Here is a 26,001-nt window from a genome sequence, read left to right as displayed (position 1 = left end):
ACAAAAAAAACAACAGTTGGTCATGTGTAAAATCAAAGCACAGACTCGTAAACACATCATAGGTACTAACAAATTCATTTCTTTTCAGACTTTTGACCGTAAACTTCTGCAAAAAAAAAAATAGTAAATAAAAAGTATAATCGCCCTTGGTGTAGGAAGAAGAAATTTACTGTCAGATTATCTCTACTTGTTTGTTTGTGTTTGATTTATAGACACTGAAGGAAAATGTTTAGCTCGTGTGTGTTTTCATATTTTTATCTTCTAATTTTTTATCTCCATCAGTTGACTCACTAAACACGATGAGAGAGAGAGAGAGAGAGAGAGAGAGAGAGAGAGAGAGAGTAAGGTCATGTGTACTCACGAGATGGACACACATACGCGCACATACACACACACACACACACACACACACACACACACACACACACACACACACACACACACACACACACACACACACACACACACACACACACACACAGAATAAAGGGAATAGTGTCAAGGTTGCGAATAAAATAATAAAGTAACTCACCTAGCAAGAGAGAGAGAGAGAGAGAGAGAGAGAGAGAGAGAGAGAGAGAGAGAGAGAGAGAGAGAGAGAGAGAGAGAGAGAGAGAGAGAACAGAACCTTGCAGAAGCGTTGTTGCCAAGTCACTTGTGTTAAGGTATCTTGCAGAGTTGGCAATGCTGTACTCGATACATTGTAGCTCTGTTGCATTACCCTCCTCCTCCTCCTCCTCCTCCTCCTCTCTCGTCTCCTTCCTTGTAATCCTAATCTTTTTGTATCCTCCTCTCCTTGTCATCATTATTAATCACACTACATCGTGACTTCCAAAGCGACAACACTTCTTAAAGAACCAAGATCGTGAGACTCTCGTGATGAATTCAACTCTCTGTTACGGGATACGCGTGTGGGATGAGTGGGTAGATAGATGAATGAGTAGACGGATGGTTAAATGAATACGTAGATTAGATATGTAGATGAACAGATAGAGATAGAAATTTATGTTGTCCACCGTATGTGTGGAGTAGATAAACTGATGATAAGTAGATAGATAGAAAGACAAAGCGATAGATAGCCAGACAGACAGGCCGATAGATATATAGATAGATAGATTGACAGACATGCAAACAAATAGCTAAACAATCAATTAACCTAACAGATAGAAAGACAGATAGCGACAGCAAAACTACAGAAAGAAAGACAGGATAAATGAATAAACAGAATAATAAACACTTCGAGTCGGTATTGTTTGATAGCACGAGCAAGTAAGAGAGGATGAAGAGGAGGAGGAGGAGGAGGAGGAGGAAGAGGAAAAATGCGAAGAGAAAAAATAAAAACAATGAGTGTGTTGATAGTTGTAGCGAAGAGAGAGAGAGAGAGAGAGAGAGAGAGAGAGAGAGAGAGAGAGAGAGAGAGAGAGAGAGAGAGAGTAAATAGGTCGTGTGTATAAATTAATATAAACTAGATACGTATCTGAACGTTTATTTGGTGCGAATTGGTAGTAAGTTTTGATAATCAGTGCTTTGTTTTCATCATCTTGTATTTAAATGTTGAAATATTGGACATTTATTTTTGTGGTTAGATAGATCGAGGAGAGAGAGAGAGAGAGAGAGAGAGAGAGAGAGAGAGAGAGAGAGAGAGAGAGAGAGAGAGTATGCTTGTATCAGATATTTTTTTGTAACCTTGTACATTTTCATTTATTTGTTATTTTCAGTATTATTCATTTATTCCTATTATTACTATTTTTTTTTTTATCGTTAATTTGATGCTTATTATTTCGATCTCCATATTAAATTTAGTTTGTTATTAGTTGTTAGTTGTTATTAAATTGCCTACGGTGTGTGTGTGTGTGTGTGTGTGTGAGCACGCGCGTTTCCCATAATTCAAGGCTTGTGTTGCTTTTATTAATGTTTATTTAAATGTGATACGGAATGTTTACCCTCTCTCTCTCTCTCTCTCTCTCTCTCTCTCTCTCTCTCTCTCTCTCTCTCTCTCTCTCTCTCTCTCTCTCTCTCTTACTTTCCCTTTCCTTTTCTCTGTCTGTTTTCTTTTTAGCATATTTCTTAGTCTGTACGTTTCAGTTCATCTATCTGTCTGTCTTTACATCTATCTTTCTATCTACCCATCCGTCTGTCTGTATATATCGCTTTAACTAATCTCTCTCTCTCTCTCTCTCTCTCTCTCTCTCTCTCTCTCTCTCTCTCTCTCTCTCTCTCTCTCTCTCTCTCTCTCTCTTTACTCATGAACGGCGCCTTTCACGGTCATGCCTCGGCGCTATCGTAAACTTTATAATTAGCCAAAAGGCGTACACACACACACACACACACACACACACACACACACACACACACACACACACACACACACACACACACAGCATCCGCAAGTGTAGTGAATTTAATAGACAAATGGACAGTTGGGAATTTTTTTTTTTCTCCATTGTGTGCTTCATTGAATAATTCTGGGTTTTCTTTCGTTAAAGGGTTGTTTTTTTTTTCTGAATGCACTCAATAATGTAGAAGTGAATGAATGGTGTGGAGTATCATGGGTATTTTTTTCTTTTTTTTTTTATTTATTTATTTATTCTATTTATTTTTATTTATTTTTTTTTTTTTTGTATATTATTAATGGTGAGGAGGAGCGTTCGTCTTTATTACCCAAGGTGTTTTATTTAAAGTACCTACATGTCTTATTACACCCTGCCTTGTAATTTGTAATGGCCAACTGACTTTTTTCTTCTTTTGTGTTCCTTTCTGTCTGCGTTAATGGTTGGTGGGGAGGAACCTTCGCCTTTACTATCCTAAGTCTCTCGCTGTAGAGTGAATTACCTACGTACTTTATTACAAAGAGCCTCGTAATGGCGAATAAGTTACTGTTTTGTTCTTCTTTTGTGTTCCTTCCAGACTGAATTATGGTTGGTGGGGAGGAATCTTCGCCTTTACTATCCTATGCCTCTTATTTTAGGGTATCTTATTACAAGCAGCCTCGTAATGTCCAGCAAATGTAGGTGTTGCTTTTTGTTCCTCCTTTGTGTTCCTTTCTGACCGAAGAAGGGGTTGATAAGAGATTGCGTTATGATGTTTTCATATTATACAAAGCAATTCACTTTATAATGAGCAAATTTCCATAATATAAGCGATACTTTTCCCCTTCGTGTCTTAATCAAGGAAAGAAACCAGAGTAACGTCACATTCTCTCTCTCTCTCTCTCTCTCTCTCTCTCTCTCTCTCTCTCTCTCTCTCTCTCTCTCTCTCCACTGGTCACTATTAGATAACACACTTCAATCAGAGCCAGCTAATCAGTGAAGCCAGACAGGAAATTAACAAGGGGATTAAGCCTCTAAAATACCACAAAGGAAGGTGATGCGCAAGTGTGAGGTGTGAAGGTGTGCTGCGGGGGGCGGGAGGGTGGCAGGTGTGAAAGGCTTAGGACAGAGCAGTGGAGCAGGTGTAACGGTTTTATGGGACCAGTGTAGTAGCTATGGGTACGAGATAGGACAGGTGTTAATTGTATATGTGTCAGGTGTGAAGTTTGAATATTGGACTGGTGTAAGGACGTGGGTGTATTTTCCTTGCGTTTTATGCCTTTTTTTTTCTTTTTTTTTTTTTTAGTGGGAGAAAGACTAAACAGGCCTTTTCTTTTTTTTTTCTCTTTTTTTCTCGGCCTGTCTCCCTCGTGCATAAAAAATAGTGTTGGACGAAAAGGAAACTTAACAGATTTTTCTCTTTTTTTCTTTAATCTTACTTTTCTTCCTAGCCCTTCCTCCCTTACTCAAAAAAAAAGTGGTGTTAGGCGTATAGAAAGATATTGTACATTGGTAAAGAATGCTACAGGTGTTTATTTGTACATAATGAACAAATGCACGCACATACATAAAGGGTATTTAAAATTAATTCACATAGTTATTAAGTTCGAGAATTAGGACACTGGTGATGGGAAGGTATAAGAATCTTTAAGACTGTGGGTTACTGGTGTTATTAGGTACTAAAACAGACACGGGTAAGTGGAGGGAAGGTGTAAGAATCTATAAGCATCTGGGTTTGCTGATTGGCGTAAAAAGTATGGAGAGACAAGTAGGGGAGACAAAAGTAAATTAATAATGATATAGTAAAGACCGGTATTTCTCGGCGTAGGAATGAATAATTGTGACCGAAACACGCAGAAAAGTTTTTTATTTTATTTCTAGTACATAAATCATAGCAGAACGCGTAGAAAAAAATGATAAAGCAGAATACAAAAAAAAAAATCAAATAAATTAGGAAAGAAATTATATATAAACACGTAGAGGAATAGAAAATAAAACATTAGACAAATTACGCAAAAATAAATAAATAAATAAATATGCACATAATAAATAAAAATGAGACCACACACACACACACACACACACACACACACACACACACACACACACACACACACACACACACACACACACACAGCCGACAAGCAGAGGATACTCACATAGATAAGCGCATCCTGTCAGACGTGATAAAGCTGGAGAGAGGAGTGGCTGCAGAAGGGGCTTGCCAGTTCCCCCGCGGGTCCTCAACTCTGTGCTGCTGAAACATTAACCTGACCAATATCACCCCTGTCGCCTCAAGTAGTGTTTGCTGCTATTTTTTCATGTCTTGTAGTGATGTAGTGGTGTTTTGTGTTTCCTGTTTCGTGTGGTGATGGTGATGGAAGTGATGATGATGGTGAATAAAGGTGATACTCGCTTTCCTTTATTCTTCGTGTGATTTCGTGTCTGATCTTGTGCTTTAAGTTTCGTTAGTGGTGGTCGTTGTTTTGGTTTGTGTTCAGCAGTGTGTGTAAATGAAAAACGAAAAGTGTGGAAAAATTTTTTTAACGTGAAATTATACAACAGAAAGGAAAGTGTTCAAATGAAAAACTGTCAGAGGAAATGCTCAAACAGACAAAAAAAAGTATTTGCTAGAAAAGTTTTAAATGATAAATTATATTAAGAAAAGTGTTTATACGTAAAATTATATAAGACAAGAAATTGAATAAAAATCTCTAGTATGGTTCTTATTGTTGTTGTTGCTGTTGTTGATGATGGTGATGTTGTTCCAATCATCATCATCATTATTACCACCACCAAAGCAAGCGCAGAGCAAGACGCGTCACTCACCACCACGAAGCGTAATCGACACAACATTGCGATATTAACATCCTCTGAAGTTAAATATAAACTTAAGTTGCATATGAATAACTTCTATCTCAGAGTAAACAGAGAAAAAAAATTATCCCTCAAAAATATTTCAAAATGTAACGAAAATTAAAATCTCGGGTGCATCTTATGAAAAGAATTATATAGTGAAGAATGAAAAAGAAGACACACAACAACGATACAAAAATCTTAAGAATGGTGATGTAAACAAAAGGAGACAAAGGGAAAGAGAAAGACTTGAGTGTACCTTAAAAATAAATAAAGCGAAAGAAAGAAAACGGGGACAAACCACACGAAGAACAGCAAAAAAGATAAATAAATAAGTGAATAAGTAAACAAATGTAGGAGAAGAAGAAGAAGAAGAAGAAGAAGAAGAAGAAGAAGAAGAAGAAGAAGAAGGAGACCGATGAACAAGGGAAAGAAAAAACAGAACTTCCCTACACACACACACACACACACACACACACACACAATGAAGTAGTTTGACATGCGCGAGACAAGATATACGGAGGTTTCTTGCTGTTCTCGCCTTTTGCCCTCCTTCACACCTTGTTCTCGCTTTCCCTTCCTTCTCCTTGCACACTCCTTGTATTCTCTCTCTCCACACTTTTCTCACGTCTCCCTCTATTCCTTATTCTCGCTTCTCCCTCTCTCTCCATTTCCTGTTCTCGTGTTTTCTTCCCTCATCTTATATCTTGTGTCTCGCTTTCTCTCTCCTTTCGCAACCTATTCTCGCGTTCTCACTTCTTCATCTTGTTATCGTGTGTTCCTTTCATCCTTATACTTCTTCCCCTGGTCTCGTGTTTCTCTCATCCTCATCCTCTTCTTAATGTTCTTGGCCTCATTCATCCTTCACCTTGTTCTTCCCCTCTCCTCCTTATCCCTCACATCTTGTTCTCGTGTCCCTCTCATCTTCATTCCCTTCTTCATATTTTGTTCTCGTTGTGTTCCTGAGAAGAGTAACGTTTTGAAATGTCACGAACATTAGTAATCTCGGGATGGGAAAGAAAGGCAACTGTAACATCCTCTCATTTGCGACGGAAAGGCCGTGTCGTGTATGAGTTAGGAAATGTCAGTGCATCAGTATTGCCCGAGGCGTTAAGTTTGTGGTGATCCAGTGTGATAAATTTGACACGAGTTGAAGAAAGTGGGTCAGAATAACGAAAACCGATACGTCTCTTAAAAGTTTTATTGGTGTGTGTTTTTTTTATCGTTTTTTTTTTTTTTTTAGAAACTCGAAAGAAAATGGTTTGAATAAGAGCATTTACGCATGATCTCAATTCCTTTCCTTGTGTGGGCACTCTTTGTCAACATTCCCAGCATTGTGAGGAATTGCTTCCATGGACGCTGAGAGAGAGAATATGCAGTTGACTTTCTCTTTTTCTCGGCTACAAAACCATTTAAGAAACTGGAGTACAAAAAATGTGTGCCTAGAGAAATTGTAGATGATTATGAAAGAAATTGTTTAACAGTGAAAGGGTTAGAAGTGAGTGAGCACAACAGAGATCAAGGCGTTTGTGAATGATTAACGTGCGTGTTGACATTAAAGCAACGTAAATAATTACAACACCAAAAGCCACGTCTGTTATAGAGTGACCCGCCACGCTGCAGACAACGTGAGGAACCAACAGCCACTCCACTGAACCAAGATGACCAAGAGAACCACAGACAGAAGACCAATCCTCCGCGACCCAAGATAACCACTAACACGACCTTCCCGCCACCAACAACAGCAACAACGTAAATATTGGATCAGACCTTGACACCTTCACTCCCACCATGCAGAGTGTAATAAATGAGTTCCGAAGGTGGTTCCCTAGCCAAGAGGGAACCTGTGGGCAAGACGGCGATGTGATGGTAGGGCATGGCAGCGGAGGGAAAGGCAACGAGGAAGGAAGAAGCAGAGTGAAAGACGCAGTGACACACCTTGACTGCATTAAGATTGGAACACCCCCAGAGGGAATGAAGAAAGCGGAAAGAGTCCCTGGCTTTAACACAAACATCAAGGACACAGACGATTACCCGGAAATGCAACTCAAGAGGGTGAATAACCTGTCTTCTGGGGGTGACTCCGGACCGTATGGAAGGGGAGAATTTGTGAAGGTACTCCCGTCCTTCCCTCCTGACAGCGGCAAGCGGCAGAACAACCTTGGCCGCGAAGACCATGAAATATCAAACTTGATCCCGAGTAAATTCTTGAGTAGGAGCAAAGACGAGGCTCAGAAAGGCAAAGAGTGCAGCGTCACCAAATCCCCCGTCTCGCCACGGCCGCCGCCAGTAAATAACACTGCAAATGATTCTTACTGCCCTGCTGGCTTGTTACCCCACTCCGGAACATTGAGCGGACGCGATGCGGATCCGGTTATCGCTACCCAAGCACCCGGAAGCACGTCGTTGGGAGACAAACACCGCCGGCCACCCAGTGAATCAAGCAGACTGAAACTGAACCCGGGGAAGAAAAGACAACATCGATCACGTTCCTTCCCGCAAAGCTTCCTCACTGCGTCACCTGCCACCACCACCACCACCACCACCACCACCACCACTGCCTCCACCAAAGGAAAGTCCCTCCCCACCAAACTAAACCCAGAGAACTACAGTGAAAAGACAATAGTGCACTGGAAGAAAGAATGTCTGGTGTCTGAATTATTACGGGCACTAGTGAAGCGTCCAGATGTTCCTGCTCCGCCCACCTTGTGCCCGCCTTCACCCAAATATTTCTCAGCCTGTAGTACCCCTGTTCCAGCTTCCCCCACTTCGCCCTCTCCTCCCGATGTTCCGGATTTCCTCAGCCATGCCACGGCTTCTCCTACCACTCTCCCGCCCATCTCCAGCACCGTGCCGGATTCTCGCAGCTCTATCGCGGACTCCTTCACCTCTGTTACGGACTCCCCAAGCCCTGTCCCGGATACCCCAAGCCCTGTCAGGGATTCTTCACCCGACGCCCCTGACACATCGGGGTGGAAGATCACAAATAGATTACCCGTGCGAAGAGTTGGTAACACAATACTGAGCACTATTGCACAACTCTTCGGCCAACTTCTTCCCAAGCCATCTCCTTCCAAAACTCAGCCTTTGAGCAACACGTCCAGCGGTGACGGACTGCAAGAGGACGCACAGGAAGCAGGGGGAGACATTGTGATGCGTAGAAAGCCATCGAGGCAGCGGGATGTAAAGATCGAAGAGGAAGAAGACGGTGACTTTGCAGGTGTTGGTATGAGAGGGTTGGCCAGCAAGGAAATCCACAGGAAGATATATGTGTTCGAGGAAGCTGAGGTTCATGACAGCACTAGTGACTCTGTACCGAGGGAGTCAATATCTCCAGGCACCAACAGAGTACGAGATTTAGTCAGAATGATCGAAGATTGCATGAAAGGCAACACAGACGCAGCAAAACAAGCTAACACAAAAATAGGAAGGCTAACCGACGAAGTTATACAAAATATGAGACTACCACTCTACATTCCCCTGGAATGGGATTACGACAGAAAACAAAGACCAGAAAACGAACCCATAAAAGAGGAGATATCAAAGGGAGAAGGAGAAGGAGGAGGGGGAGGAAACCAGCAAGACGCAAACACACTAATCTCACAGTCAGCGACGAGCAAAATGAAAGAAAATGAAGATCAAACTGGCATCGAAGAATCGGACAAAGAGGCGGAATGGAAGCTCTTTGCGGCTCGGAACATGAGTTGGAGAAATAGACGAAGAAACAGCGAGAAAGAGGACGCAGATAAAGGAAGGAGAAGCAGCGAAAAGGAGAAAAGAGATGAGGAGGAACAGAGAGAAAACGAAAAGGAAAGAGAAGATAAGCCGAGAAGTCAAGAGAAGAACGAGAATGGAGATGGACGGAGAGAAAGTAAGAGAACAGGTGAAGGACAGAGAGACAACGAGAATAATGAAAAAATCGAAATTAAGATAGTGGTAGATGAGGACGAAACTGAGAGTGACACTGATGAGGAAAACGTGATTATGAGAAGTAAGCCGAGAGAGCATCCTGTGCCCTTCTACCGCTACTCCACACTGGGGCCGCGGGTACGCCAGGTACAGAACACTATCTATCCATTCTGTGTGGTCAGGCCGAGGACCGTCATCATTAGCCTAGGGTGAGTAGTGTCCGGTAAGGTCATCACTTTTTATATAGATTTTTTTTTTCTTTTTATGTAAGAGATGCAACAAAAACGAGAAGAAAAAAAAAAAGCCATTGAGATGCCAGTCCTCTATACTTGTTGAGGCTGGCTAATGACACGTCAAAAGTAAGTGAAAAAGAAAGCCATCACTACAAAAGATTAATAAATAAAAGTATATAAATCGTTAAGAAAGAAGTTAATTGGAAAGTTTGAAGTGGATTCGCCAGTTTCTATAAGGGGTAAACATATCACTTGTTTTCCTTTCCGTGCTTGAGAGTGAGAGGTCATTATCAAGCTTGTCTGTTATTTTAGGATGGCGTTTGATTTTTGTTTATTTATCTATTTATTCTACCGTATTATTATTTTTTTTCGTATTTCGTAATGTTGAGTGATCAGTCATTGTCTTTTTAATTTGAAAGAGGGTCTCGTAAAAACTTTTACAAAGGATGTATGATTTTCTTTTCTTTTCTTTTTTCCAAACCGAACCGAAGGCTGTGAGTTGTTATTGTCATTATTATTATTATTATTTTTTTATTATTATTATTATTATTATTATTATTATTATTATTATTATTATTATTATTATGTTGTTGCTGTTGTTGTTGTTGTTGTTGTTGTTGTTCTTGTTGTTCAGACATTCAGACAAGTTGGAGGAGGAGGTGAGAAGAAGCACAGGTGTTGGGAGGTGAGTTTATTCCCGACAGGTTTCGCGCAAGCTTCTTCAGGGGAACTGAGGTTACTCCGGTCATGACCCTTGCAAATCTAGTCGGGAATAAACTCACCTCTCAACACCTGTGTTTCTTTACACCTCCTCCTCTATTATTACTATTATTATTTCATCTCGCCGACTTATTCGAGGTCGTATTATTTACCCATTTTTATTCCCAACCGTATGTGTATGTATGTATGCACTTGTATGTATGAACGTATGTGTGTATGTATTTACATATATTCCCGAAATATATCCAAAAGTTATCCATGGATGGCAGCAGAATTTTGAAGAGAGGTGGACCTTAAGACAAGGAGCCGTTTATATAATTCTAAAGCAGATCCAGATATGAATGTAGCTCAAGGAATTTGTCAAAGCTGCTCTAGTTTCTCCGGTAATGAAACTCTACTGAAAATGATTGTCGGGTTTGTTTAAGTCTACGGAGAATTGTAACCTTGTTTCAAAAGTCTACGGAAATTATCTGCCAAGTTTCATCATGCCGTGTTTCGTTAAGTGCGGAGAATGTTTGTGCTTTCTGATCGATTCGTGACAACCAGCTTTTCATAACATTTACAAATTTACAGAGAATAATTGTGTTTTCTGAGTACCTTCTGATTTAAAGAGGGTGACTGATTTGTGTCTGTGATGAGTCAATGACAGCCAACTTTCAATAACGTATACTAATCTAGTTCATGTGTTGCTGCAAACTGTCGCAATGTTGAAGTATGTGAATCATAAGCATGTCCAATTAGTTCATGTAACAGCTCGATGAGATCCTTGAGATTAATTTGTCTTTCCTCTGGTTAGCAAGCTCTTATAACGCCGTAGAAAGAAAGAGAAGGATAAAGGACTTGGTCGTAAGAGTAGCAAGTCACCGAAACGGGAGAAGAAGGAAGAGGAAGAGCTACATCAAATTAATCCTCTCACTGCTCTTTGGCTCATCTTTCCTTGATCATTAAGCACTCTGAGACATCTCTTGTTGTACAGCCACTAAACATTTTAATGGCTAAAAATTGCAAAAAAAAAAAAAAAAATTCTATCAATCCCCATTTTTCTTGTAGATGTTTATAAATATTTCATTCATTGTTTTTAGTGTGAATCGTTGCATATCGCAGTCAAAGGTTTAAAGTAGGAGCATATCACAGAATAACAGGGAAGGATGTCAGATCATAGTGGGAGCACATCGGCCAGTGCCTTGTGGATTGTATCAGACTTGCTTGGATGGAGTACTTTAGTCTCCCACTCATCAGCAGAGGAAACGAGGGAAAGGAGAGACAAAAGCATGCACTCCCGTTCTGTTACGTCATATCAGAGCTACACAGGAAATTGCAATTACGGATGCAAGTATACTAAAGGAAAATATATTGTTCGCTTTCACATATTATAGTACTAGGAAAATTATTGCTTTGTTTCCCACTTCCAGTATGAAGCAAAAGAAAAACTACCAAAAAAAAAAAACGTTCTTTTCTCCTGTACTGCAATGTTGAAATCACAAATCCTGTATGACATTACTCAGGATATGACTAAATGTGATGTGCCTTTCGAGAAGTATAAAAATTATATGAAAAAAAAAAAAGTCTCGATAAAACACATCAGGAAAATCAGTATAACAATTGAAGATACGTTTTTGATTAACGGTATATCATTGGTACAGTACGACTATTATGTGTTTGATTTTACAGCCTGTGTCATTCCTGTGTGTCCAGCAAGGCAGATTGGCCCATGTATTAACCTTCTGACTCCTGACTTCTTTAACTCAAATAAATTAACATGCAGTAACATTAGGATATTATTTTGTAAGACATCATGTACAGCAAACAGAGTGATCAAGCAGTTCAAACATTTCATTGACAGGATTTTTATTTTTGCTCAATAAGAACATAGGAACATAAGAAAATAAGGCAAGCCGTAAGAATCCACAAGGCCTATACGTGGCAGTCCCTGTAAGAAACATGCCTACCTATTTCCATTATTATCTCATCCATAAATTTGTCTGACCTTCTATTAATAAGGTCGTCCAGGATTACCTGCATCAGATCTCGTGTCACACAATCACTGCGAGTCAAGGAGGTAAACTGTCCAGCGATCTCTAGTCTTCCAATCATGAAGTTCGTGGTCCCCCTTAAAAAAAAAAAAAAAAAGAAAGAAAGAAAGAAAGAAAGAAAACGAGAAACGCCCTTAGCTGTACTTTACCACAGAACTCACCTGCTCTTCGTTCGAGTCAGATAGTAAATCAATAAACTTACTTGCAAGACACGAAAAATACATGAATTGAAAGGTGATAAGCTCCAGGGAAATTGAAAGGCAGTGATAAGCTCAAAGGAAGAAATACGAGAAATAGACTCGAAGCACTGTGCCCCTTCTTCTCCGTTTGGTTGGAGGCAGCGATGGATGAAACGTTATTCGCAGGACACAGACCAGAGTGACATCCGGAGCGGCGTAGGTTATCACTTTACTTTTCCCAGGTGCGGTCCGTGTATCAGCCAGCCCGTGGAGAGGTGGGGGGGAGGAGGGTGGGATGCGCTCTGCCTTACTATCGCCCGTAATCAGAAACGCTGTGCTTTCTCACCAAGACTATTTTCAAATGCCACAGAGATCATTAACCGCGTTCTTAAGATTGTTTCTCCTTTTCATAATGTAGAAATCTTGTTAATATGTCGCAAGAACCATGAAAAAAAACACCATTTAAAACCTGTCACTTCAACTAGAGCCATTTGAAAGTAGTAGACGTGCGGCACAAAAGTGTTTCATAATGTAGTTTTGTGTGACATTGATAGCATTAGAATCATGTTTGTATTTTAGGGAGGACTAAACAGAATATGCATGGTTTTGATTCATCTTATATTTTTAAAGCAGGATTGATCTTCGCTTAGCCCTTTGTGGTGACGAGCGTCAGACAAGTAGTGTTCGTATTTAGGGATGACTAAACAGAGCATGCATAACTTCGACCTTTCTTATGTTCTTAGAGCAGGACTGGCCTTTACTTTCATAACCTTTTATAAGGACTAAACAGAATATGCATGGTTTTGATTTATCTTATATTTTTTAAAGCAGGATTGATCTTCGCTTAGCCCTTTGTGGTGATGAGCGTCAGACAAGTAGTGTTCGTAGTTAGGGATGATTAAATAGAGCATGCATAACTTAGACCTTTCTTATATTCTTAGAGCAGGACTGGCCTCTACTTTCATAACCCTGACACTCATATTCTTACTAGAGACGTAACCACAAATATTAAATTATCCTGACACTTATATTCCTGCGGGAGGATTAAGTAATGCGTGCACGATTTTTAAATTTTACTATATTTTATTTAAGGTAAGAATGATTATCACACATATCATTCTGACAGATATATTTGTGTAGGAGAGTTAGCTATACCCAGACATTGTTTTAACTCTATATCATTCTTACATCAGCAGTAAACACAACATATCCTGACACTCATTTCTATAAACTCTTAAGGGAAGGGCTGGAGAGAATTCTAATTTTAAGCCTTTCACTGCTAGACAGATATTTTCCTACATTCATCTACCAGTTTTAGACACTTACTTATATACTACAGTCACTTATATTGTTCTGTAGGGTAGGAAAGACGAAATCAACCCTTTATGATTCTTTTTTTTTTTCCTCTTTTTCTTCTTCTTTCTAGATCCTTTTATCCTTTTCTGTATCTCTTCCGACATTCTTTTTTACAGTGTTCTCAGTTTCAACAAAGAAAGACCAAAGCAGTTTAATGGTTAAGGAATAAAAATAAGTAACTGTAGCATGGTATTATCCTAACTCATATTCCTTCTGTAGTAAACACGATACGTAATTACACTCTCACAGTGACTACAGCAACTACACCACTTGACCATTTTAACAGTTAAGTATTTTCTAGTGGAATATCTGCATGGCATTATCTTGTCTCACAGTGAAGTCACGCCCCTTCATAAATTTCCAGAAGTGTGTCTGTTACTGTTTTCAAGGTAATTAGGATGAGGTTGTGTAATGGCATTAATCTCTCTCTCTCTCTCTCTCTCTCTCTCTCTCTCTCTCTCTCTCTCTCTCTCTCTCTCTCTCTCTCTCTCTCTCTCTCCATTTCCGTTCCTTTTTTTCCCTTTTTGTTGTTGTTGTTGTTATTGTTGTTGTTGTTGATGAGATCCGTAATTATTTATACACCAGGCAGTCATGTACGTTTGGGTGCATTAGCTATGAATGGATAGAATGTGCTGCTCTTACCAGTAGTAGTAGTAGTAGTAAAAGGAGGAAGAGAAGCGCAGTAGAACACAAAGGAAGAACAAACGACCAGATCCTGTTAGTCTTGACGGGTTAAGAGAAAGAAATAAAAGGATGAGGAGAGTAGTAGTAGTAGTAGTAGTAGTAGTAGTAGTAGTAGTAGTAGTAGTAGTAGTAGTAGTAGTATCTCTTTTACCATATGCTTAGAATAGCCACCTGTACTGCAATCCAAGAATTTAAAGGTCTGTTGCTGTTTTGTTAATCTTTATAATTCACCACCATCATCACCACCACCATTCACTCTCTCTCCCACCGCCACCACTACTACCACCACCACCACCACTCACTCCCGCCGCCTTTCCAGAGTCTGCACGGAAACCAAGTATATAAACGACTCCTTCGGCGACGGCGTGAGCGAGTCCGAGAGCGAGGATGAGGAAGACATCTCGCCAGCGCCCGTGCCCGCCCCCGCCCCCACGCCCACCCGCCAGCGCCCCGCCACGCCCTCCCGGACATCACGCCCCCACTCCCCTCTCTCTGACATGGACACTGAGTCGAAGAGGAATTCACAGGTTCGCATTATTGATATTGTTTAGTGTAATCATTGTACTAATTGTCTCTAAATGTTATAGTTGTAGTTGTAATAGTTTTCCTCACAAAATCGTAGTTAATATTAATAGTAGTAATTCTTTCAATAAGTTACAGTAATATAGTAGTAATAGTTTCCCTCATAAAATAATAGTTAATAGTAGCAGTAGGTTCTCTCTCTCTCTCAGTCACAGTAGTAGTAGTAGTAGTAGTAGTAGTAGTAGTAGTAGTAGTAGTAATCGCATTCAAGATAATAGTAGTAGATTACTAAAGCAGTGGTGTTAATATCTCTCTCTCTCTCTCTCTCTCTCTCTCTCTCTCTCTCTCTCTCTCTCTCTCTCTCTCTCTCTCTCTCTCTCTCTCTCTCTCTCTCTCTCTCTCTCTCTCTCTCTCTCTCTCTCTCTCTCGTTATTGTTCTTATTCATCTTATTCATGTTTGTCTCATTCTTGTTCTTGTTGTTCTTATTCTTATTGTTCTTGTTCTTTTCTTCTTGTTCATGTTCTTGCTGATATTCTCTTCTTCATCTTCTTTTTGTCTTCTCTCCCTCCTACTCCCTCATGTCATCCCATCACACCATCACACCCACCATCACCACACTTCCCAATCTTACAATTACCATCTCTCTCCCTCCTACTCCCTCATGTCACCCCATCACACTTACATCACCACACTTCCCAGTCTTACATGCCCATCTCTCTCCCTCCTTCTCCCTCATGTCACCTCATCACACTCACCATCACCACGCTTCCCAGTCTTACAATGCCTCTGTGTCCTGGCAGGCTGTGAGCACCGAACCCTCAGACCTGGAGGACCATAGCTCTGTTACTACCAGCGACATTGAGTGCCCTGAGCCTCCCGTAGTGGACTCCCGCAAGGACAAGGCGTACAGGATTGCCCTTGAACTTCTGCATACTGAGAGGACTTATGTTAAGGTCCTGCATCTCATAGACCAGGTGAGGAGATCATTGTAGGTAGTTAGTTCACTGTTAGATCTCTCCATTCTCATCCTAAGAAAGTACAAAAAAAAATCTATTTCTGCATTACGTATTTAGATAGAGTACAATTTTTACTGTTGTTTTCTATAATTTCCTACATTTTTCCCATTTTCCAAAGTAATATTAGTTTGATTTTTCTTAGCATATACATATCACTTTGTGCATCCTCTGCTCATCCCTGCCTCACCCTCTCCAGGAGTTCCAGTTCCGTGTTGACAACGAGAACCGCGCCCACCACATGTTCCCACCTGACGTCATCCTCCACATGTTCTCCAATATCAAGTCCATTTATAAGCTGCACCACGACTTCCTCCTGCCACAATTGGAGGAGCGGATGGCACAGTGGGAGCATAACAGGAGGATAGGTGAGGCCCAACACACACACACCCACACACACACGCACACAGAGGAGACCTGATAACATGGGATATGAGAGATGCAAAAGGATGTGGAAGGAAGATAAAAAAGGACAACTACAGAAGAGATACATAAAAAAATAGTTTTCCACTCAGAGTAATAGAAATTTTGGAGTGGATTGAAAAAGGAAGTGGTTCAGGTTGAGATGATACACAATTTCAAGGTTGACTTGGATAATAAGAGATATAGAGATGGGACAGCACAAGCATAACCCCCTCCTATACATTACAACTAGGTAAATACACACACATGCATACATACACACACAGTTAATTAATTTATTGGCACAGAAGAACCAAATGTTATGTATCAGCAAAATACATACTGATAATACAAAATAGTACATAATACAAATTGGATAATACATAATACATAATAAATGAAAAAGGTACAATTCATATTACATAATACTTATTACTTAGTATGTACTTAATACGAGATGTAAAATGTGTAATGCCTATGTATATGTAATTAGTTTCTTATTTTTATTTATTTAGTTAGTCTTTTTATTCACTTGTTTATTAATTTATTTATTCTATTATATTCTATTCTGTTTACATATTTATTCTATTTGTATTGTTATTATTTATTTTATTTATTTATTTTATTTATTATATTTATTTATGTTTCTATTTTTTTCATTTTATTTTTTTTTATTTTGTGTCTATTCAGAATTCATGTCACTCATTCAGGTATTGTGTTCCAGGTGACATCATGAAGAACTTTGCCCCATTCCTCAAGATGTACACAGAATACGTACGTAACTTTGACAACGCCATGACGCTCATCAACCAGTGGCAGGCCAAGTGTCCACGCTTCGCTGCCATCATGGATGATATTCATGTATGTGGTGCCTCTTTCAGCAGACGTGTGTGCTTTCCTTACTGACTTGCACACTTACTCTTGTTTCTACCTTCCTTACTTCTCCACAGTAATATTCAACACTTTCTTACTGACATGCATATTTTTACTGTCATTTCTACCTCCATTTCTTTACTGGCATTCACTTTAATTATTGTTTCTGCCTTCCTTACTCCTCCTGATATGCTGCTGATATGCACACTTTTGCTCTCGTTTCTACCTTCATTACTCCACACATTAAGTCCTTACTGGCACGCACACTTTTACTATCATTCATATCATCTTTACTCCTTATCCTTGTCTTTTGTCAGCTACATATAATTGAATACTTTCTGTCAACACTATTACTGACACATGCTTTGTCATTGTTATTCCTTCATCTCTTACTTATCTTTCTTCATGCAGATTATTTAGGACAGAATTAAAATAGGAAGTAAGGTAAGGACTTTTAGCTAAGAGAGAGAGAGAGAGAGAGAGAGAGAGAGAGAGAGAGAGAGAGATTTGCTTAATTATTTGTTCTCTTATTTGTATCATAACAATTTCTCTCCCTCACTTTTCTCTTTGCTGTACAACATTTATACCCTTTATTACTGACATGCACACCTGTCTATCTCCTTTCATGTCACTGTCTAGACACCAATATTCTGGTATATTGATCAAAGGTTCAAGCCCCAAATGCAGTCTTGGAATGGTGCACAAAATACACACAAAATCATAATTTTTACAGAGTGTTTGTAGCCATTAAATAATTGCCTCTTTGATGTGTGTTTTATCAGACCCCATCAGCTTTGTAGAGATGATAAAGATCAGTCAAAGGATTCGCCAGATCTCTCTCTCTCTCTCTCTCTCTCTCTCTCTCTCTCTCTCTCTCTCTCTCTCTCTCTCTCTCTCTCTCTCTCTCTCTCTCTCTCTCTCTCTCTCTTTTTCTCTCTCTCTCTCTCTCTCTCTCTCTCTCTCTCTCTCTCTCTCTCTCTCTCTCTCTCTCTCTCTCTCTCTCTCTCTCTCTCTCTCTCTCTCTCTCTCTCTCTCTCTCTCTCTCTCTCTCTCTCTCTCTCTCTCTCTCTCTCTCTCTCTCTCTCTCTCTCTCTCTCTCTCTCTCTCTCTCTCTTTCTTTTTTATACTGCCAGTTAGTGTAAGTTTTGCAGCAATGGCATAGACTCTCCTCTCTTTTGTGGCAAGCTCTCACTCTGTCACACTTGGGAGGGCAGGATTGCTGGTTGTGCATTAATTCCTTTGAGAAATATAATGACAATAAAAATTTTCATGCCTCTTCCCCTTAGAGATGTACAGGAACTTTTTTTTTTTTACAACTAATTAACAAGACAAACCCTATTGTAATCTATTATAATCAACCTGTGTACCAGTGCATTTCTTTATTGTCCATGGAGGTGCATTGAAACCTTATTACTGTAGCTAATTGATATTCATAAGCTCCTAGACAGTTATGTACCTTTATTTTCATCATAACCTATTAACATCTGTATCGGTTTGTTCCCTGACAGTCCATGGAGGTGTGTGGGAGCCTGACGCTGCAGCACCACATGCTCTCCCCTGTGCAGCGCATCCCCCGCTATGAGATGCTGCTGAGGGACTACCTGAAGAAGCTGCCTGAGGACTCACCAGACTGCCATGATACAGAGAGTGAGTGGCACAGTTCCCTTTACCAATATGTATTTACCTATTTGCATCTTTATAGAAGTGAGTTAAGTTTATAATGCCTCATCCCTGAAATAGCTTGAAAGTTAAATGTGTATCTTTTTTATATATCCATAATTTTTTATGGTTACTTATGCATTGCTCTCCCACAGAGGCTCTGCATCTCGTCTCCACGGCAGCTAACCATGCCAATGACGCCATGAAGAAGATAGACAAGTTTGAGAAGCTCCTCGAGATCCAGGAGAGTCTGGGAGGAGCCGAGGACCTTGTGTCTCCCACCAGGGAACTGATTAAGGAGGGGAAGATTATTAAGATTTCAGCCAGATCAGGAGACCATCAAGAAAGATATATATTTTTAGTGAGTATACCAATATTTGAAGATGGTAAATGACTGAAACATAAAGGAATATTCAACTGCACATGCTTTGACACATCATATACAAAATGTACCTTTAGAATTATAACCTTACTTGCAATACATTAAACAATAAATTAGGTTATACATAATATTTGTATGATCTTGCAAGTATATGTTGATGAAGTAGACATATCAGTAGCAACACCATGACAGAGTAACAGTTTTAATCTCAGCACAAGACTGTTAGGAGTCTAAACTGTTGTAGTATTTATGTTTTACCTTGATGCACCATAAGACCATTTTGCTCTAAAAGTGTAGCTCTAGTAAGCATCATCTGTTCCGTTCACCACAAGGCTATTTTACTGAAGAAGTGAAGCATTCCTGTTCTGTTCTTTCTTAATCTGTTCAAAGAGATTATTGGTGTATTTTGACAAGAAAGTTTGAATTTTTAGGTTTTTTTTTTTTATTATGAACAAAAACAAAGAATCCACACTTATAAATCTCAAAATTTTCCTCAAAAATACTTAAAATGCATTAAATTAATAAACTCAAAATTTACAGTTGATCCTCATTTACAATTTTTACTACATATTTTTTAATGGTTTAAGAAACACAACTCATTCATAAATCATGATTCACCTGCATTCTGCTTCAAGAAAGGAGATCAATCCAGTTAGGCATGTCAGAGCACAAGGTTACTTCAAGAGGTTCACACACACCTGTCATTTTTTTCACACAGCTGACTGATCTCCTGCTGCTGTGTTCCCCGAAACTGATGAGTGGCCGGGTGATGAGTGGCCCTCAGTATCGCCTCCGGGCAAAGTATCATGTAGAAAACTTAATCATCCAAGAGGGAGACAACCTAGAAACAGCAAATACTTTCTATATAAAAGACAACAACAAATCTGTGGAACTCTACACACAGTAAGTTGATGGAGTGAGCAGGAGATATAGCAATAAACAGACTAATGGAATGAATTAAAATTTGAATAAGGAGGGACTGCATTTAAAAATACACAAATTAAGGTTTGATTTGGCTCTAGCACAAAATTACATCTCACAAATAACTCTTTGTCTGCATATATACAATGAAGCTTTGAAGTTCTTGTTTTGTAATATGTGTACACTTGTTACTTTATAATATTCAAGATTCATATCATAAGTAGGGACAACAGCTTTGTGCCATTACCATCACATCTTTGGGGAGTGATGTGTGGCTCTGTCTCCAACACTCTCATTGCACCACCAGAACCATAGAAGAGAAGGAGCAATGGCTGGATGCATTATTCGTGCAATACATGAAACATCACAACGGAAATCTTCGCTGAAGCTGCACTTCAACCCAAATCAGAGAGTCATAGATGTTGATCTCGGCCAGAAGCAGCCAATGCTCATCCGGTCTGACTCAGTGACTAAGTGCATGGAGTGTGGCAGCCAGTTCACCATGGTGCGCCGAAAGCATCACTGCCGGGCGTGTGGTGCGGTGAGTGCAACCACCTTCACTTTATGCTTAGAGTTTTGGTTCTCATCAATTATTTAACCAAAGCGTTAGATTTTTAGTTACCTGTATATTGAATACTGAGTAAGATTGCTTGATCTCATTAATAGTAAAGTGGCCAGAGTTCTTTTTATACTTGTTGGTTATTAAATATTTACAACTACTTCATCTTATTAAAAGTAGAATGCTTCAGCACATTTATGAACAAGGGTGACCAGATTTTTTTAATCAGATATTTCTCAGAGCAACTTCATCTGAATGACAGTAAAGCATATAGGCAAGCAAGTGCATGGAACTACCCAGAATTTAGTTTACACAGTATTTATTTGATAAAGAACAGCTGCATTATTTTAGGATATATAAGGAAAGAGCACAAATTGGTGTTTATTGACAAGTAATATTAACTGACTGTATCTTGAATCCCTCAGGTGGTGTGCAGTAAATGTTCCAGTTTTAAGGCGTCCCTTGCTTACGAGTGTGGCAAGAGTGTGCGGGTGTGTCGGACGTGTCACACCACACTGCAGGAACTGTCCTCCTCCACAGCCACACCCTCCCCAGAGATAGATGAGGGTGACGAGTGCTCCATGTACAGTGCCAAAGAACAGCTTGACTTACCCTTTCGCAACAGAGGAGTGCTGGAGGTAATGCTGCTTGCATGCTGCCACAGTGTCAGATATTCCCTTTTATCCTTCACTGCTTTACAAGGTTCATGTTCCTACTTAATGAATATTACATACAATTAATACACTATATGAGAACTATTTTAGCATTAGATAATTTCCAAGTTCATTCACATCACTGTTTGATCTATTAACACTGCTTTTTATGCTCTTGATCTCCCTTTTTTGTGATGGTAATGTTAAGTAACTATTTGTAATTACTTAACAATATTTGTATTCTTACATTACTGAGTCAAGACAGATTTTCTGTTCTATTTTCTTGAAATTTATGTGTACATTTCCTTACACCATTTCCTCTGATAATAAATTCTGTTGCTTTGTTGATATATGTGGAAAACTGTATATCTACACATGTTTAATTCCTCTTCTTTAATTAAGATTCTTGCTGTACCTCATGACTGGTGTTGCAGGTGTCGGCCAAGACAAGCGGGGCAGTCATGCAAGGCTTCCTTCAGCTCAAGACTCACCGCAAGACTTGGGTCAAGAGATGGTTTGCTTTACACACAGACTTTGTCCTTTACTCCTTCAAGTGCGAGGCTGATGACCAGGCACTCACGGCCACACCGGTGCCAGGATTCACTGTGACACACCTCCAGGTTGGTTTTGTCAGCTCATTTAGGTTTCATGATGGAAATAAATAAGAGACACAGGTATTGCCTAAGGATGAATGTGCATCTTTATCTAGTACACATATTCAGTAAGTACTTGAATTTTTCCTTTCCCACAGGGCACGAGGAATGAGAGTGGAATTAGTGACAAGGAGAAAGAGAGAGCATTTAAGCTACATCATGCCAAAAAACAATACATATTCCAGGCAGCTTCTAAAGATGAATCTCAAAGGTAAGAGACACAAACATATATTATATTTCAGAAAAAAAAAATTGAAATTTTCTTCCATATAGATGTAGTATTAACATAAAGAAACAGTTGAGGCATTTGAAATATATCTACATACATGTATAGCAACAAAAAGAAAGATAGAAATGAAGTTGAGAAGTAGAAGATCCCAACCCTTACTTAGACAAAGAATTTTTAATCTTATCACATCTGATTAGTACATTTTTCATCCAGTTAGATGTTGCATTATCATAATGAAAGAAGTTGAAATATACCTATATAGACAGAGGAAAAACTGAAGTAAAAGTGAGGAGTAGAGAACACCAACCACCAGTAACAAAAAGCACTGAGTGTATCCCCTCTGATGTCTGCCGTCCTCCCCACAGGTGGGTGGCGGCCTTGAAAAAAGCATCCCAGGCGGAGCTCCCCTCCCCGGTTCAATGACGAGAGCGGCAAGTGATCGAGGCTCTTATCACAAGTCTGTGAGAACAACTACCGTGAAAGAAACAACTACAACTCTACATACATACATGAACACACCAACACAATCGCACACACTCTTACCCAATTTGGACGTGGCGACAGGACTTGCTGTGGTATATTTCTTCCTCATCTGCTCAAACATTGGTCTGAGAAGCCGGTGGGCAGTACCTGAACAGTTACAACCTTAACACGTTGCCTCTCCATCATCAGTTTTCAACGGTTACTTGTTACTTACGTACATTTTTAGCTTCTGATACTTTGTATATAACATTTTTCACCGGTGTTATATAAATTACTTATTATGCAAAAAAACTGTGTTTATGTATATCTGAAGTAAATTAATACAAATTTATGGTGTAGCATATCACATCAATGTGTACCTGTTTTATTGCTTTGGTGTTGCATGAAAAATTTCTTTTCTGTCTTAAAAAAACTGTATGTTTTATATGTTTTACAAAAACATTATTGATTACTGTATATTTCTTTATCAACATGGAACCTTAAATCATTGCTTTGATCAACTCATGTTCTATCATTTAATTCAATTAATTTAATAGGTGTTATTTACAAGTCATTTCTGGTCCTTAGGTTTGGCTACAAAGTGTGTACTACAGCTTGGTGATGGGAAGGTAGTTTTGTCTCGGTGTTGTGTTGCTTCACTACAGACAGGCATCAGTGACAGGCAAATGCATGGGTCTGAGATTCCAGATTTGAAACAGGAGCAATAAGTAGTTCAAAAGTGTACATAAATCATAAATAATAGGAGTTGAAAATGAGTGAGAAGAAATATAGTGTGTCAGGTTCTGGTAACCAATGGAGAAAAGTTAAACAATAAAACACATGCTTTAAAACGTCCAATCACAAAACGCACAGATGATGTGACGTCCAGAATTAGAAGCTTAAGATAAAGACTCATGATTCAGTATTATTGTTAATGTAATTGGCATATCACAATGTAAGCTGTCTCTTTCTCTTGTTTGTGGTACAGTGTAATACTATTTATGATCAGAGGTGCTGCTTTTTGGGAGGGAATTACATGATATTCCCTGAAATTTGCTTCACATCAGGTAACACTGAGCTACAGTTATGCTTTACCACGTTAACCCAATGTTATTAGGTGGAGTTCACAGTAAAGGTGTGATCAAGATGTTATACTTAGACATTAAGGCAAGGAGCTGCATTGCTTGGGCCAGAAGTCATCCTCATGTCATCTTTGGCTACATATTAGTGGGAGACTGAGAGCAGTACTGATCTTGTTTCAATATAATGCAGAGCTGAAGCAGATATGAGGTACAAATGGTCAAGAATTGAATGATAAAATTATTTAGACAACATCATATAGAAAGAGAAAATGAGAAAGAGAGATGAGAGAGGTTTGCATCAGATTTGGTAAAGCATAATATCACAAATGTGAGAGGATAGTTGTGGAGTACTGGAAGACTGTAATGAAAAAGAAAGGACTTTGGGCTGTATGCAGAGAAGTAGCATTCCTCTTTTCTGAGTTTCTTCTTCATTAAAAATGCATTTAATCTAACTGATGGACATACTATTGAGTAATACTGAATAGTGATGTAGTGCTTGTCGGTGTCTCTGATAAAGTAATGATTGTGTTGGTTGGAAGTGATTGTTGCTGACACACCACAAAATACATATGTCTTTTTTTAATCAAAATATGTGAGGGGGTTTTCAAGTGTTGGTTGGGTTACACTCTAACTGCTGATCAAATTAGCTGCCCTCCCATCAAGACATCTCTCAGTATCTACATGCTAAATTCTCTCTGTGTTAAAGAGAAAAACACATGCACCATTATGTATTCTGTTCTTCCTTGGCAAACATAAACATGAACCAAAGCTTAAAATTAGTAAATGCATGCACTTCATTGCAAGACTTGAATTTTATACAGACTCCACAAAAGAAAAATATCATTAATGTACTATGTCAGTGACTATTTGAAGGATTTCACAACTTTTTTTCATAATTATTATATCAATCAAAGTTCAGAAATATGTAGAGGGATAATTCCCATTGAAGATCACATGCATCCTGTACATTGGATTCTCAGTGTTTCCTTTCAGTTGGTGGGAATAGCACACTTCCCATTGATGAGGCTCAGTGTTCCATCAGGGTTCTTGGCAGACCAGGCAGTGCACTCAAAAACTTCATTCATATATAAGAGAGAGATATATAAAGAAAGAATAATGAGCATTTAAATACTATCTGACCATGTAAGTTTAACTCATTTACCACATGACAACAGGGAAGACAATTGCTATCCCAAGATCTTTCTACTGAATAATACCTAAACAAGTCTGGGCCATTTGGTTAATATAAGATCCACATTATGTAAACTTTTTACATCCAGGATTTTTTCAGGAGCAAACATTGCCTTGGTCTGCATTCATACCTGATATTCCTGTTGATTTTGGCAGTAAATGAGTGAGATTCCTGATATTGGAACTGTTCAGAAGGTTATGAATTGCCAGAAGAATTTGTTTTGTTATTATGTCAAGCATACAGTCATGCTCTTCAGCTGGGAGCGACAAACGAGCTGCTCCTGACGGTAACACTGGTACTGATGAATTTTAAGTGGAACTATAATCACTGAAAAGCTCACACATAAAGTGCATGTGTTTATAAGCCTTAACTGAGTAAAATTTACCAATGCATATCAAAAAGCATAAAGATATATATGTAACTAATCTTGTCTACAATCAGAAATTTTCCAATATCACATCTGAAAAATAGTATTCTTACTGTACTGTCAACATTCTCTCTCTCTCTCTCTCTCTCTCTCTCTCTCTCTCTCTCTCTCTCTCTCTCTCTCTCTCTCTCTCTCTCTCTCTCTCTCTCTCTCTCTCTCTCTCTCTCTCTCTCTCTCTCTCTCTCTCTCTCTCTCTCTCTCTCTCTCTCTCTCTCTCTCTCTCTCTCTCTCTCTCTCTCTCTCTCTCTCTCTCTCTCTCTCTCTCTCTCTCTCTCTCTCTCTCTCTCTCTCTCTCTCTCTCTCTCTCTCTCTCTCTCTCTCTCTCTCTCTCTCTCTCTCTCTGTATACTTACAGCCCATACCTCAGCTTGTATACTGACTGGATGTATCAAAAATATTTCTTTTGTATGAAAATCAAATTGGTAGCATGGAAGGTGGATATGTATAAACAAATGTATGTGTAAATTAGACTAGTAAAAACTGTAAATTGCAGTGAAGGATGTGGTATATACTAGTGGCTTCTACAGAAATCACGGTGTCTTTACATCTAGTTACTGGAGACGAATATTCCTTTCTCACAGTTCCTTCCTTCCCTTGTTACCAGACTGTCATCATCATAGAAAAAAATGTTTTGTTGTTTTGCACTGTGTAATTTGGGGAGGAATAATTTCACACATATAATGTAAGAAGACC

The 26,001-nt window shown here is 39.2% G+C and overlaps 1 protein-coding gene across 1 annotated transcript; it reads left to right on the top strand.

Annotated features, from left to right (window-relative positions):
* The first annotated feature begins 4,442 nt into the window (after positions 1-4,442).
* Positions 4,443-25,443, top strand: LOC135089270 (uncharacterized). Its single transcript, XM_063984732.1, is given in 15 exon segments — positions 4,443-4,607; positions 6,409-9,283; positions 14,599-14,806; positions 15,603-15,776; positions 16,015-16,183; positions 16,942-17,078; positions 18,599-18,737; positions 18,905-19,110; positions 19,850-20,034; positions 20,360-20,397; positions 20,400-20,593; positions 21,037-21,249; positions 21,699-21,884; positions 22,016-22,128; positions 22,512-25,443. Coding segments are annotated over 14 exon segments (4,347 nt in total). The 5' UTR covers positions 4,443-4,607; positions 6,409-6,956; the 3' UTR covers positions 22,570-25,443.
* The last annotated feature ends 558 nt before the right edge of the window (positions 25,444-26,001 follow it).

The sequence above is a fragment of the Scylla paramamosain genome, chromosome 32 (genome assembly GCF_035594125.1).
Source record: "Scylla paramamosain isolate STU-SP2022 chromosome 32, ASM3559412v1, whole genome shotgun sequence".
NCBI classification, from domain to species: domain Eukaryota; kingdom Metazoa; phylum Arthropoda; class Malacostraca; order Decapoda; family Portunidae; genus Scylla; species Scylla paramamosain.
Note: the sequence above shows the minus strand (reverse complement) of the source record. Positions and strands in the feature narration are given on the sequence as shown.